Here is a 14,201-nt window from a genome sequence, read left to right on the forward strand (position 1 = left end):
GAGTCCCTAGGAGATTTTCCCGCTGGGACTGTGTTGGTATCTTTAGATTCCTGAAGTTTCAAATAGGTGCTCAAGCTTCTCCCGTTACCCAAGCAGCTCTCGCTTGTGACTTTGGCCTTCTCGTCCTCTTTGCCGCTTTCTTCCCCTATAGTCATGCAATGGTGCAGCCCGGCCGCAGGTTGGGCACCATATTTGGACAAGACAAGGCGGAGGAGCCCTTCGTTCCTTCCGGTTCGGCGCCCCCATCCTTTCTCCGGGCACCTCCTACCGTCTGCCCCTCGGGCTCGGCGGGACTAACCGCCAGACTGAAAACCCGGCTGCCGAGTCCCGCCCTCCAGCCCCGGGCTGTTCCTTAGGGTACGCCCGAGGCATAACCCCACGCCACCTGCAGTAGGCTAGCTCGCGGCCCGCAAACCCTCCCCCGCAAGCTACTGTGGACTCGCCCTCGCGCTTCTCCGCCCCTGTGTCCGCTGCGGAGCGCCCGCCCTTAGTCAGTTCCGGGCATTTGTTCCAACCAACCGGAACTCCCCGCCCCCTCTCGCGGCCCCGGGGCCGTAGGAGGCTGGAGTGTGGAGGTAGAGGGGGCGGGGGCCGCGTTAGGGGATCCCGAGTAGACCGGGACCCTGAATGCGGGGCATTGGGGCCACCCACGTGTGGGACCAGCCATTAAGCAGCCCCACTTCTTCTGTGCCAGGCACTGAACTGGGCTCTTGACAAGCATCATCTCTTAATCCTCAGAACATCCCAGGGAGGTAGGTACCATTGTTATCCCATTTTACAGATTCAGACTTCCTGTGGAGAAACAGAACCACACTTGTTTTGTCCCCATTTTACAGATGGAAAAACCGAGACTCAGGAAGCTTAAATAACATGTTCAGGGCCACATAAATAGTAGTAAAGCTTGGGTTTGGACTCAGGTATGTCTGGTTTACCAGCCCACATTCTTAACCACTGTCAGAAGGAGCAGAGGTGGGAAGGAGTGAGAGTAGGCGAGGCTGGGAGGCACAACAGACATTAACACTGTAAGAATGGGATACTTGAAACTCAGGCTAAGCAGAACCCGGGAGGAATAGAACGAAAGGGAAGAGCATCAGGAAGATTCAGGAAGATACAGCACATCATGGTAGTAAGGGGCACAGACTCAGAACTACCTGGATTCAAATTGCATATTGGTAAACTTGGGCATGTGCCCACCCTTATAGAGTCTCAGTTTCCTTATTTATAAAATGGAGATTGCCATAGTCCCTGCTCTCGGGGTTGGGTGAGGAGTTCAATGAGAAGCTGGTTAAAAGTTTACACCTTGCTTGGAGCGCAGTAAGTGCTATGCGAGTAGGAGCTGTGCCATCAACTTTGTCGGTAGGGTACTGAAGTCTGGTTTTCTTGTTGAGGCTGTTCCTGGATGGAGGGAGCCCTTGGGCTTTTCTTGTGCCTATTTATCTCCCATTAATGGCCCTCTCCTCTCCAGCTCCACAGGGTCCTTTATCCTGGGCCATGAGTGAGTTGAAGGACTGCCCCTTGCAATTCCATGACTTCAAGTCTGTGGACCACCTGAAGGTCTGTCCACGCTACACAGCAGTGCTGGCCCGGTCTGAGGATGATGGCATTGGCATCGAGGAGTTGGACACTCTGCAGCTGGAGCTTGAGACCTTGCTTTCTTCTGCCAGCAGGCGCCTGCGGGTGCTGGAGGCTGAAACCCAGGTGATACCCTGTAGAGGGGATATCACCATGCATGGGCTGTGACAAGTTATGGGATGGGTCATTGAGTTAGCCCAATCTGCTAAGGCGTGAGGTACAGGAGGTTAGGGAGAGAGAGAAAGAGACCCAAATTGGGCTCATGGAACATGTAAAATAAACAACATGCATGATCCTCATAAGTTGCAAGATTTGTAAGCATTTATTGATCCTCCTCCCAATTATGTTCTGAGTCCTGTGCAAGTCATTAGGGGTGATTAGGACAATTCTGGTCTTCAGGGAGTTTGCCAGCTAAAAGGAGGAGGAGGTCAGACAAGTACCAGGCGATGTGTTATGGTTAGGGGTGCTAAGGGAACTGGAATAAGGGGGTCTGGATTTTGAATCCTGGACTAAGCACTTGCTAGTGTTGCTGTTTCCTAGCTACGTGACTTTGGGAAAGTTACCTCCTATTTCTGAGCATCAGGTTCCTATCTGCAAACTGGACTGAATAATAGAACCTACCTCTGAGCTTTTGTGAGGATTAAGAGATTTTTTTTGCAAAGGTTCAGTCCAATGTCTTGACAGTAAGTCAGCATTTCAAATGTTAGTTATTGGTACTGTAATTATTTCTGTTAACTGCATAAACATCCCCTGAGGCCTGTCTGCCAGGTGCTATGCCAGATTCTAGGAAACAGCTGGCTAAGATGAGCTTCCTGGTCTCCAGTAGTTTATAATCTAGTTGAAAAAGCAAAGTATGCTGTTCATTTCAGTATGACCAAACAACATGATTGAGCCTATAGTGAAGGTGCAAAGTGCCAGAGACTTGAAGAAGAAAATGCCATTTCAACTGGACCTCAAAGGATGAATAGAGTTAACTTGTGGTCCCTGGGAGTTCACTGAAGCTTTTTGAGCAGGATGTGGCACAACCAATTATATCTTAGCATCTAAAGCTGGGTAACTGACAGAGGGGAAGAAGGCTTCCCAGTTGTGACATTCAAAATGAAGGTTTGCTGAGAGGCTTGCTTGCTTTCACCAAAAAGTTACCACCAGCATATTTTCTCAGGGCTAGCATGCACTGAGATTACTTGTTTGGCCTGTCTACTGAACGCTACAGAGGTGAGTCAGTATAGACATATGGAATGATTAGAAGTATATGAATAAAATCTTATGAGATGGGCACAGAAAAGGAGCTGATTTTTGATGGATGAGTAGGAGTTTGCTAAATAAAAATAAAAAGTGTGGGGAAAGACTTTGGTGCCTCCTCAAGTTCTAGATCCTAATTCTTCACTGGAGAAGAGTAGTCCTGTGTCTTTCCTTCTCCCCTCCACTGACAGTTTCTGTGAATTTCAGATCCTCACTGACTGGCAGGATAAGAAAGGTGACCGACGATTCCTGAAGCTGGGTCGAGACCATGAGCTTGGGGCTCCCCCCAAACATGGGAAGCCCAAGAAGCAGAAACTGGAGGGGAAGGCAGGACATGGGCCGGGCCCTGGACCCGGGCGACCCAAATCCAAAAATCTTCAACCCAAGATCCAGGAATATGAATTCACTGATGATCCAATTGATGTGCCTCGGATCCCTAAGAATGATGCCCCCAACAGGTTCTGGGCTAGAGAATATAGAGGGGCCTTGGGATTTGGGCAGTGGAGACTGGAAGGGTTTAGAGCTGAGGATGGTGGGGTGTGGGGTGCCCACTTAAGATCATCTTCTCCCTGCAGGTTTTGGGCTTCAGTGGAGCCCTACTGTGCCGATATCACCAGTGAGGAGGTGCGCACGCTAGAAGAGCTACTGAAACCCCCAGAAGACGAGGCTGAACATTACAAGGTAGAAACCCTGAGCCTTGATAGGTATAATGCAGAACAAGAAGGCTCAGAGGTGCCTCAGAATCGAAGATCCCAAAGCCACATATCATCTTTCTTCCCCTACCCTGCCAGTGTCCTGTCTGCCCCATTAACCCACCCAGATACCCAGTCTCTAACTCTCAGCTTTTGTCTTGCATTGTCTCCCTTCTGCCCCATCCAAATGGTCATCGTATCCTAAAGCATCGACTTCTTTGAGGTCCTCCCTCGTCCCCACATCTCCATTCCCTCTGCTTTGGTTCAAGACTCAATCAGCTTTCACCCAAACAGCCTCTTAATATTTTCTGCCTCAAAAGGAGCCTTCTTTTTGTTTCTTTAATACGTAAAAGTTTATTTTTGTATGATGAAAATAAAACTGATTCCATTAAGAGAAAATGTAGAAAACACAAAAAAGTTTTGGGGAGAACTCTCCCATAGGTCTCTTGTCATGCTCAGATGTGACACAGCCCTGCTCCTGGGCCACTCCTGGCTCCCCTTACCCACAGGATTGAGTCTAAGCATCTCAGTCTTTGGTGGCACAGCCCCAGAAACCCTCTCCAGTTTCTTTGGCCACACTCCTCTTCACTGCTATATTCACCAGCCCCACCAAGCACCTTGCCCTCACTCCAGGCCCACACACGGTCCTTGCTGGTCTCTGAGCCTCTGCACATGTTCTTCTCCCCTTGGCAAACTGACTTACTCTTAAAGGCCCTGATCTCATGTTACCTCTTACCAAAACGCCTTTGCAGATTCCCCAGTGAAAAGTTGGTCTCTCTTTTGTGCTGCTACAAGACCTTTATCTATCTCTGTCACTTCACTTGTCTGAATTTATTTGAAAAATATATTTGAAAATGTAATCCGTCCAGGCAGTAATAAATTCAAGCAATACAAAAGAAAATTCTCTCTCCTGACCCCGAGGCCTCTAGAGATAAGAGCTGTGACCTGAGATGGTCCATGTACACACATCATTCTATAACTTAGATCTTGGAAATTGCTCTGTATTGGCTATTCTGTGTGTTTTAGTTCCATATATACCTGTCTCCCTTACTAGACTGTGAATGTAGAAATTTTTGTCTCCTTTGTCTCTTCTTACCTATACCAGGCACAGGCCTTGGCCCTGGCCTGGGTACTTGGGAGGCAGATAAGTGAATGAAGGAAGGAATGAAGAACCTCTATGTACCCCTTTGAACAAGTGGGATCTCTCCTACAGATCCCGCCCCTGGGGAAGCACTACTCCCAACGCTGGGCACAAGAGGACCTACTGGAGGAGCAGAAGGATGGAGCCCGGGCAGCAGCCGTGGCTGACAAGAAGAAAGGCCTCATGGGGCCACTGACTGAGCTGGACACTAAAGGTAAAGCCCCTCACCTCCCTGCCTACCCCAGGCCAGGACTTGAGTTCCTAAAACTTCATCTTGGCTGCTTATCACTTCTTTGCCTGATTCAGATGTGGATGCCCTGCTGAAGAAGTCTGAAGCCCAGCATGAGCAGCCAGAAGATGGGTGCCCCTTTGGTGCCCTGACGCAGCGCCTCTTACAGGCCTTAGTGGAGGTGAGCACCCCAACCTAGAATAGCAACCGCAGTTGCTTTTCGTTTTAATGTTTTCATTTTTTATTGAAATATATCATACATTTAGAAGTGGACATAGATCATAAATGTATAGCTTGATAACTTCTCACAAATGAGCCCACTTGTGTAATTAAACAATACCGGTATCTTAGAAACCCCTCTTATGTCTCTCCCAGTCTAACCTCCCACAAAGGTAACCACTACTTCACAGTTACTTTTGAGCATTGGCTAAGGGCTGAGCCCTGTGCAAGAAGTTTTCCACACATGCTCTCGCTGGAGGCAAGAGCAGTGGTTAGCCTCATGTCACATACAAGAATATTGAGGTTCAAAAAAATAGGGAGGAACTGTTTGCTAATACATAAAAGCAAGACTCAAACCCCAGGTTCAGAGGCCCTTTTCTCTATGCTTCCTGGCTGAACTTAGGCACATCCCTTCAACTTATTGAGCCTCAGTTTCCTCTCTGGGCCAACACAACAGTATTTCTCTCAGGTAACCGTCTGGGGCACATGTTACAGGTTGGCTGAGGTGAGGGTAGGGGTCTCCAACCCACACCATCAGACAGGGACCCCAGCTTTTATGGCTTTACCACCTTAAACCTGCATTCTGCACAAGGTCACTGGGTGTGATGGCCACTCAAAGCCCACAGAAAAAGAGTGAGGAGACTTGTGCGAAGGAACGTAAATGGGTCGTGACTGGCTGTGGCTCTTATCTCTTCTGATCACTTTCCACTGAAGAGAATTTGTCACGTGATTACACCTGACTGCAAGGGAGACTGGGAAGTATAGTGTATATGTGCAGCCATAAGCGTGGTTACCATGGAAGAAAGGCAAGAATGGCTTTTGGACAGCTAGTAGCCTTTGCCACCGTGTGTTTAGCATAGTACTTCGTGCATTGCAAACACTTAACAAACCTTAACTATTCTCATTACTGTTGTTGAGGTGGTTTTTTTTTCCAATTATAATTGACATACTGTTGTTGAATCTTTTCATCGCTCTTCTGTCTTTTTTGGTATCAGTACAAAAAAAGGGATTTCTAAAATGAGCAAAGCTTTTTGGAGGCTGGAAAGCCTTCCCAGATGGGGTGGGATGAGAAAGATAAAAGGACATTTCTGGTCTTTGAAGACTATCTATGTAGGTCAGAGAGAAGCAGGAAAATGGAAATACTACAGTTCTTTCTATCTCCACCCCATTTCTGTGGTCTTTTAGGAAAATATTATTTCCCCTATGGAGGACTCTCCTATTCCTGACATGTCTGGGAAAGAATCAGGGGCCGATGGGGCAAGCACCTCTCCCCGAAATCAGAACAAGCCCTTCAGGTGAGTGGCATCCTATCCATGCCCCCACAGCCTGGTCTCTGCTTCTGTTGACTTCTATCCATCCTGACATGGGGAGGCCTTTATTAATAGGCCGAGGGCACTTTTAGAAAGCCCAATAAAAGTCTCAAACGTGCATGCTGCCCCAGCATTTCTGCACTCACAGACTTAATACAGGGCTGTTCATCATAGCACTGTGCATACTGTAAACAATCTAAATGTCCAACTGAAGGGGAGTGGTTGGCTAAATTTTTTTAACTACGATAAAATTATTAATCATGTCAGAAATACAGCTAATTGACATGGAAAGGTACAAACAATAGAGTACTAAGTGGGGAAAATGTCATAGCACAATATAGACAGTACTCTTTTTTAGGATATGTTTAAATGTGTGCACATGGGGGAAAAATAAAAATAATACATAATAAAAGATTGGAAATAATATATAACAAAACCTGGAACATATATATCAGACTCGTTACCCCTTATCTGTAGTTTTGCTTTCCAGTTTCAGTTACCCATGGTCAGCTGTGTTCTAAAAATGTTAAATGGAAAATTCCAGAAATAAACAATTCATACGTGTTAAATTGTGTGCCTTTCTGAGTAGTATAATGAAATCTTGCTCCATCCACTCCAACCCACCCAGGATGTGAGTCATCCCATTGTCCAGCATATTTACACTGTATTCTCTATGCTTAATAGCTATCTCAGTTATCAGATTGGTTTATCAGAGAGAAAGGGAATGAGGGTACATTCACATAACTTTTGTTATAGTATGTTGTTATCGTTATTCTATCAGTTATTAATCTCTTACTGTGTCTAATTAAAAATTCAACTTTATCATAGGTGTGTATGTATAGCAAAAAACTATATATAGGATTCAGTACTCTCCATGGTTTTAGGCAGCCACTAGGGGTCTAGGGACATATCCCTTGATGATAAGGGGGCACTACATATATATGTGTGTATTGTATGTATATTTGTAAGATAATAATAGCAAAACAATGTCATTTTATATATTTTACTTATATATTTATACATTATGTGTATTTTATATGTAATATGTATAACATTAATAACATAGCAAAATTATGTTAACAAAATAATAGTGATTCTTTTTGGGTCATTGGCATTACAGGTTTTATTTTCTTTTTTTGGCAATTGGTGTATGTTGCTTGTGTTTGAAACGAGACCAGAATTGTCTGTCTCTGTATTTTTATATCTCAGATAGATATAGAGAGGGTGCCCAAAGAAAAAGGAAGGTGTTCACTAACCTTGGGAACCTCTGAGGAGTCCCCCTCCAAACTGGCCATTGAGCTGAGGGCTCTCTTCTCCTGCAGTGTGCCACATACCAAGTCCCTGGAGAGCCGCATCAAGGAGGAATTGATCGCCCAGGGCCTGCTGGAGTCTGAGGACCGCCCAGCAGAAGACTCAGAGGACGAGGTCCTTGCGGAACTGCGGAAACGGCAGGCTGAGCTAAAGGCGCTCAGTGCCCACAACCGCACTAAGAAGCACGACCTGCTGAGGTGAGTGTGGACTGAATGTGTGGGCCAGGGAGTGGATGACAAGGCCTTGGCCACTTCTGGTCACCTTATGGGGGCTTTATGGCAGCAGCAGCTTCCCAAACCTGGCAGGGCCTCTAAATCTGCAGGAGAACCTTGAAAAAATTATCAATGCTAGGCACCACCCCACAGATTAGGTCTCAAATAAGATCATAATCCCACAGGTTAGGTCTCAGGAATCTGTCATTTATTTATTTACTTAAAATTATAGTAAAAAACATGTAACATAAAATCAGCCCTCTAAACTTTTTTTTGAGTGTACAGTTCAGTGGTGTAAATTATATTCACCTTGTGTAATTTATATTTTTAATCTTTTTATGCTTATTTTCTTCTCCAAAGTTCTTTTATGAAAAATATCATACACAGAAAATCTGAAGGAATAGTACAGTGAACACTAATATGTTCTCCACCCCTGAATTTATCAACTGTTAACATTTTGTTCTATGTCTGTGATTATTATTGGCCCTTCATCTGAAATTTGCCCAGGTTTTAGGACCAGTTCTTTAAGGAATTGGTCACAATGTCATTCATTTTATATTGACTCCCATCCTTTGCCCTGTACTGGTCACAACAACGGTTTAGATGACATCTGGAAGGAGACCATGGTAGTGGCTGGCCTTTTATTGGTGAGATCAAGAAGCAGTCCAACTGTGTCTCCTTGCTTCTTATAGGCAGGTGCTGTCTTTTCACCTCACAGAGCCCCAGCAGGGCAGGGCACATTCATTTGGCCAACTTGGCCTGTCTCTTAAATATTGTGCTGGGTCTAGCAAGAGAGGCAGAGCAGAAGGCTTGCAGTCTCCAAGTGGATGATTGGTAAAGACATTGCACCATTAAAAGAAAGGGTAGTTGCTGATAAGCTGCTAGGCTGTGTAAGGACAAAGGTGTCCTGAGTACCTACCATGTACCAGAGGCTTTATGTACACCCTCCTTTTTAATCTGGACTACAGCCTAGGTCTAGGTGGTATTTTCCCTGTTCACCAGATGAGGAAATGAAGTGAGTGCTCTACTGAATGTCACACAGCCAGTAAACAGCCAAACTTTGACCTGAGCCCAATCCTCTTTGCTGTTTCTTCTCAAGGGCACTAAGAGGAAACTACAGATGAAAGAGGTACTGAGGAGGGGAGTGGGAGGGGAGAGAGAGAGAGAAACAGATATGCAGATACAGAATTAATGGGCAGTGAAGGAACTAGCTTGGGGCTATCAGAAGGCCAGAATGTTGGGCCTTAAGCAACACATCTGCCCTGAACAGCAGCTTCCCCTTCTGGAAAATTAACAGATTGGAGTAGATCAGATCTCCACCATGATGGGATTTATAGGCTGGATTCCATTCAGAAGGGTCTGTTCACCTGCTCCTGTAGACCTCAGGCTGCCTGGACCCTTAGGTTGCTCTGGAATTTGGATGCTGAAGTAAGCAGCTCTTCTGCTGGCACCAGAGCACCTTTTAAAGAAGGTTGGAGTTGGCCCGCCTTGATTTAGACCTACTCAGTAGTTGTGGGATCTTACCCTCCTTGAGCCTCAGTTTCGTCACTAGTATCATAGGAATACTAGTATCTACCTCACAGTGTTGTGATGAAAATTAACCGCGCTAATATTTTTTAAGAACTTAAGACCTAGCACGTAGCACCATATAAAGTGTGGTTCAATAATTTTGCGTTTTGGTATGAAACAGTCCACAGGAGTTGCTAGCCTGGGGTAGTGGGTGGAATCTGTGGAAGAGAGAGGGGCCCCCCTGGAGGTGGGCTTCCCGTGGCACCTGGCTGGCTGGTCCCCACAGGCTGGCAAAGGAGGAGGTGAGCCGGCAGGAGCTGAGGCAGCGGGTTCGCATGGCAGACAACGAGGTCATGGATGCCTTCCGCAAGATCATGGCTGCCAGGCAAAAGAAGCGGACCCCCACCAAGAAAGAGAAGGACCAGGCCTGGAAGACTCTGAAGGAACGAGAGAGCATCTTAAAGCTGCTGGACGGGTAGCCCTCACCCCTGCCTCAGGCTGCCTCCCCCTAGCCTAGAGGTGGAGGAGGAGGGAGGCTTACTTCCTTCTTTGGGCTAATGGAAGCCTAGGCCTGTGGCTGCCTGTCAAATGTCATGGCAACAATCTCTAGAGGACTGTGGCCTTTCTCTGAAGTCTTCTGGGCTAGCCGTGTACAGCCAGGACCCGGGAGGCCCCGCTGGGCTGGCCTGGGGCCCAGTCTCTGCTTGGTCCCCAAGATGAGGGAGACTTCATTTCTGGGCCTTCTTTTTCCCCTTCTTTATCATCTCCCACACACACCCCCACCCCTCTCTCCTTCAAGGACTTCTTCTTTGTGGTTTTGTAAAGTGCAAACTTAAAAGTAAAGTGACTGCTGTGATTTTTAAAAAAGCATCCAGGATCTTTGAATATCTTTTATTATGGGGTAGAAAGCAACTGGTGTGGGTGGCAAAGGTTGAAGAGGGCATACTTGGTGGCTCTCAGCCTGTGGCCAGTAGCCCATGTCATTCATTCAGGAAGAACATTCTGAAGATACTTGTGGCTGCAGATAAGAGAACACCCGCAGCTCGAAGTGGATTAACAAGTAGGAATTATGTGGGAAGGGAGAGAGGAAGGCCTCTCTGCATGTGGAAAATCCCATGTTGTAGAGTCCCCTCCTTCTGACATTGCAACAACTGTAACAAGACAACCAGAGACAGTCAGTCAGTTGATGCTGTGCATAGGTAATGACTCAAGGTACAATTTACCTCAGCAAATTTTTGTTCCCCTACCTCTGTTTTTTTTTAATCTTTTTTTTTTTTTTTTGCAACTTGCTGATACTTTATATAAAAAGGAAAACAAAACAAAAGCTGGTAGTCTTGAATATTTTTTAATGAAAAGAAAAAAATGAAAAACATGAAATGCAGTAGCTAGGGGCTTGGGACAGGTTGGCCTCCACAGTTGGCCGGTCCAGCAGTTCAACAGAGGCAGCAGTTCCAGTCTCTACACTGCCCTCTACAGAGTCAGCTTTCACCTAAAGTGGGTTCCCCTCCAGTGTGGTGGCAGCCAGTAGCAGTCAATGAAAGCCAAATGCTTCCTCATTTATAGCCAGCACACAAGAGAGGGCAAGAAGGGGCAGCTGGCTTTCATGGCCCACCCAAAAGAGCAAGAAGCCTTTCCCAGACACCCTTATGTCTCACATACCCATTCCTGAACTAGTCACTGTGGCAAGGAATGACTAATGGATTTAAACTAGTGCTTTCCCACTAAGTCCAAGGCAATGGGGAGAGAGAGTGAAACCCAACAAAGATCTGAGTAGGAAGGGGAAATGAATGTTGGATAAGCCTACAGCTTCTCTTCCACAGCCAGAGTGGGAAGCTACCACTGGGGAATCAGATGAATAAACATGCTCTTGTCTCTGCTCAAATTTGCAATGTACTATAGGAAGATTAAGGTCCACACGGGAGAGGGGAAGGGATTCCCTGAGGAAGTGATCTATGAATTGAGCCATAAAGAAGGACGGCAAGGGCAACAAACATTTTTATATACCTAGCACCTCTCCTGTTGGTGGGCTGCCCTTTCCTCATTCTATGTAGCTCTTGTGGGACTGTCAAACTAGAGTGGATGCATGAGCCCGCAACCTAAGCTGGGCCAATAGGAGGCCTTCCATGAAATTGCTGTATGGTTGCTGCGAGAAGACGGTTTCTCTTTTGAATCAAAAGCCATAGAATATATAAGGTTGGACCACCCAGTGACTCACTTCCCTGCAACATACATGAACCTGCCCGAGAAGCCAATTCAGAAGCGGAGCGAGGAGGTGGAGAAGGAGACAGGGTCCTCATGATGTAGCTAGAGCCTTGGATCCTCCAATGACATCAGCCCACAGATGCTTCTTTTGGCTTAAGCTAGCTTGCTTTGAAGTTTTATCAGTTGTAAACTAAAGACCTGACTAATAAAAGTAGATTTGGCAAACAGAAGGATGGAGTAGGGTCCTGGGAGTGAGGAGCCTCCCACATGGTGCAGGGCCTCGTTGCTTCAGTTTTTCAGTGACTCATTGTCTCCAGGTTCCTTATAGCCTTTTCAGAGAGAACACTAGTTAATTAGTGAAATTAAGTGCTCAGTACATGTTAGATCTCTAATAGGCACTATTCTAAACTCATTAATCTACTGAATCTTCTCTACCACATGTGGTAGGTACTAACAACATCCATTTACAGATGCAGAAACTGCGTCTTAAATTACATACCTTATTTGGTCAAACAATTGATAAGTTCTTGAGCCAGGATTCAAACTGAGTCCATCTGACTTGCAGATGGAGCCTCTTCATTACACAACTCATTGGGGCCCCACTGCCCTACAGCCTATGTGAACATTACTCTTAGTCTTGGGCAGTATACAAGCCGTGCAGCCATACAGGATAGACCCCATTTTCTTAATTAACTACTCACTTCCGTGTTCATTAGGCCAGATCATAAGTAGAGAGTTCCAGGAACAGACAGTTTTATGAAGGAGGTATGTTGGGAGCTGAGGTCTCAAAATTAGGTAGAATTGTGATGAAGGGAAGGTTGATATAAATACAGTCATGCATGGCATTGCAACATTTCAACTAATGACATACCATGTATATGATGGTGGTGGTCCCATAAGAAGAACCCGTAAGAAAAGTAACAGTGAAGGGTTTAGCAGAAGCTTTTGCAGACCTCAACAAGCTCCCTAAAAAGTTTGAAAACATGGGCCCCAACACCTAAAGGTTTTCATTAATAGAGGAATGTTCATGGTGCATTATCTGCTTATAAGCAACTCTGATGAAACAAACCGAGTAAACCACCATGGACATATTTCTGAAAGTAGTGATACCTCCTCAAGTAGAGCCTCGGGCAGGTCCTTCAGAAAGTATTTCAGAAGAAAGCATTGTCATCATAGGAGATGATGGTTCCATGCATGTTAAAGCCCCAAAAGGCCTTCCAGTGAGATAAGATGTGGAGATAAAAAACAGTGATATTGATCTTGCCCCTGTGTAGTCCTAGGCTAATGTGTGTGTTACTGTCTTAGTTTTTAACAAAAAAGTTTAAAAAGTTTAAAAAATATTTTTAACTATAATAAAGCTTATAGAATAAGGATATAAAAATATTTTTATATAACTGTATGATGTGTTTGTGTTATTACCAAAGAGTTGAAAAGTTAAAAAATTTGGAAGTTATAGTAAGCTTAGGTTAATTTATTATTGAAGAAAGAAAAGTATTTTAAAGTAAATTTAATACAGCCTAAGTGTTCAGTGTTATAAAGTCTACAGTAATAGATGGTAATGTCTTAAGTCTTCACATTCGTTCACCACTCACTCACCTACCCTAACCAACTTCCAGTCCTACAAGTTTCATTCTTGGTAAGTGCCCTATACAGATGTAGCATTTTTCAATCTTTTCTACCATATTTTTACTGTACCTTTTCTATGTTTAGATACACAAATACCATTGTATTATAGTTGCCTACACTATTCAGTACAGTAACATGCTGTACAGGTTTGTATCCTGGGAACAATAAGCTAGATCATCTAGACTAGATGTATAGTAGGCTATACCATCTAGGTTTGTGTAAGTGTATTCTATAATGTTTGCATAATAACAAAATTACCTAAGGTGCATTTCTCAGACATATTCCTGTCCTTAAGCAATACACAATTGTAGAAGGAAGAACTCTAGAGGACTGATTAGACCAACTTCATTAGGGAAAAAACAACTTTCAAAGGTCAGTTGTGAGAACTGTAGTAATCTAAGTTGCACACCTACTATCTGCCTGGTATTGTGCTGGACCCTTTACTCCCATGTCTTATTCGATGCTCACTGTATACCTACAAGGTGACTAGTAACATTCCCACTCTACAGTTACCAGCTCCAGATTGCACCACCCCCGACAGAACTGACAACCATAGCGGATCAGCAAGTCCCTTCTTATGGCCATATCCATGTCTGCTGGAGCCAGAGGAGGCCTCCTTCATGGTGTCCAGAGGAAGCTGGGTTCCTGTGAGGAGGGGGAGATTAGTTCCAGCACCTCAAATCTCCAATTTTAATTTGAAACAATCCTGACACCTAATCATTAATTTGGTGAAAAAGCCTTTTGTGCCTTGGCCCTGAAAGGTATCCACTATCATTATTTCACCAGAGTCCCAAATGTATTACAACTGACTTTCAGAAACAACAGAGTAAGTGAGTAGAAGGGCTATTGGGTGGAAGTTAAGCCCTGATTTGAGAATGTGAACCAGTATGATTCCCCAGCCCCTACCAGCTCCTAACACTCTGGACTGACTCAGTG

At 45.1% G+C, this 14,201-nt stretch overlaps 1 protein-coding gene across 4 annotated transcripts; it reads left to right on the forward strand.

Moving 5' to 3' along the window:
- The first annotated feature begins 126 nt into the window (after positions 1–126).
- Positions 127–10,307, forward strand: TADA3 (transcriptional adaptor 3). 4 transcript variants are annotated; one of them, XM_023536901.1, is made up of 10 exons: positions 127–575; positions 695–752; positions 1,466–1,698; positions 3,022–3,272; positions 3,390–3,495; positions 4,720–4,861; positions 4,954–5,057; positions 6,281–6,390; positions 7,728–7,913; positions 9,724–10,307. In XM_023536901.1, exons 3-10 carry the CDS (start codon positions 1,492–1,494, stop codon positions 9,914–9,916), a joined length of 1,299 nt encoding a protein of 432 aa, XP_023392669.1. In that variant the 5' UTR covers positions 127–575; positions 695–752; positions 1,466–1,491; the 3' UTR covers positions 9,917–10,307. The 4 variants fall into 4 exon arrangements, with proteins under 4 accessions (XP_023392669.1, XP_011368897.1, XP_023392670.1 ...); XM_011370595.2 differs by having other exon boundaries at positions 127–357; XM_023536902.1 differs by adding an exon at positions 9,028–9,057 and having other exon boundaries at positions 127–752; positions 9,724–9,859.
- Positions 10,308–14,201: the final 3,894 nt, after the last annotated feature.

The sequence above is a fragment of the Pteropus vampyrus genome, unplaced genomic scaffold (assembly GCF_000151845.1).
Source record: "Pteropus vampyrus isolate Shadow unplaced genomic scaffold, Pvam_2.0 Scaffold171, whole genome shotgun sequence".
Classification (NCBI taxonomy): Eukaryota; Metazoa; Chordata; class Mammalia; order Chiroptera; family Pteropodidae; genus Pteropus; species Pteropus vampyrus.

Coding starts and splice junctions, on each gene's coding strand:
- TADA3 (XM_023536901.1), top strand. CDS start 1,492: ATGAGTGAGTTGAAGGACTGCCCCTTGCAATTCCATGACTTCAAGTCT. Junction 4,862..4,953: donor GACTGAGCTGGACACTAAAG/GTAAAGCCCCTC, acceptor TGCCTGATTCAG/ATGTGGATGCCCTGCTGAAG. Junction 7,914..9,723: donor AAGAAGCACGACCTGCTGAG/GTGAGTGTGGAC, acceptor TGGTCCCCACAG/GCTGGCAAAGGAGGAGGTGA.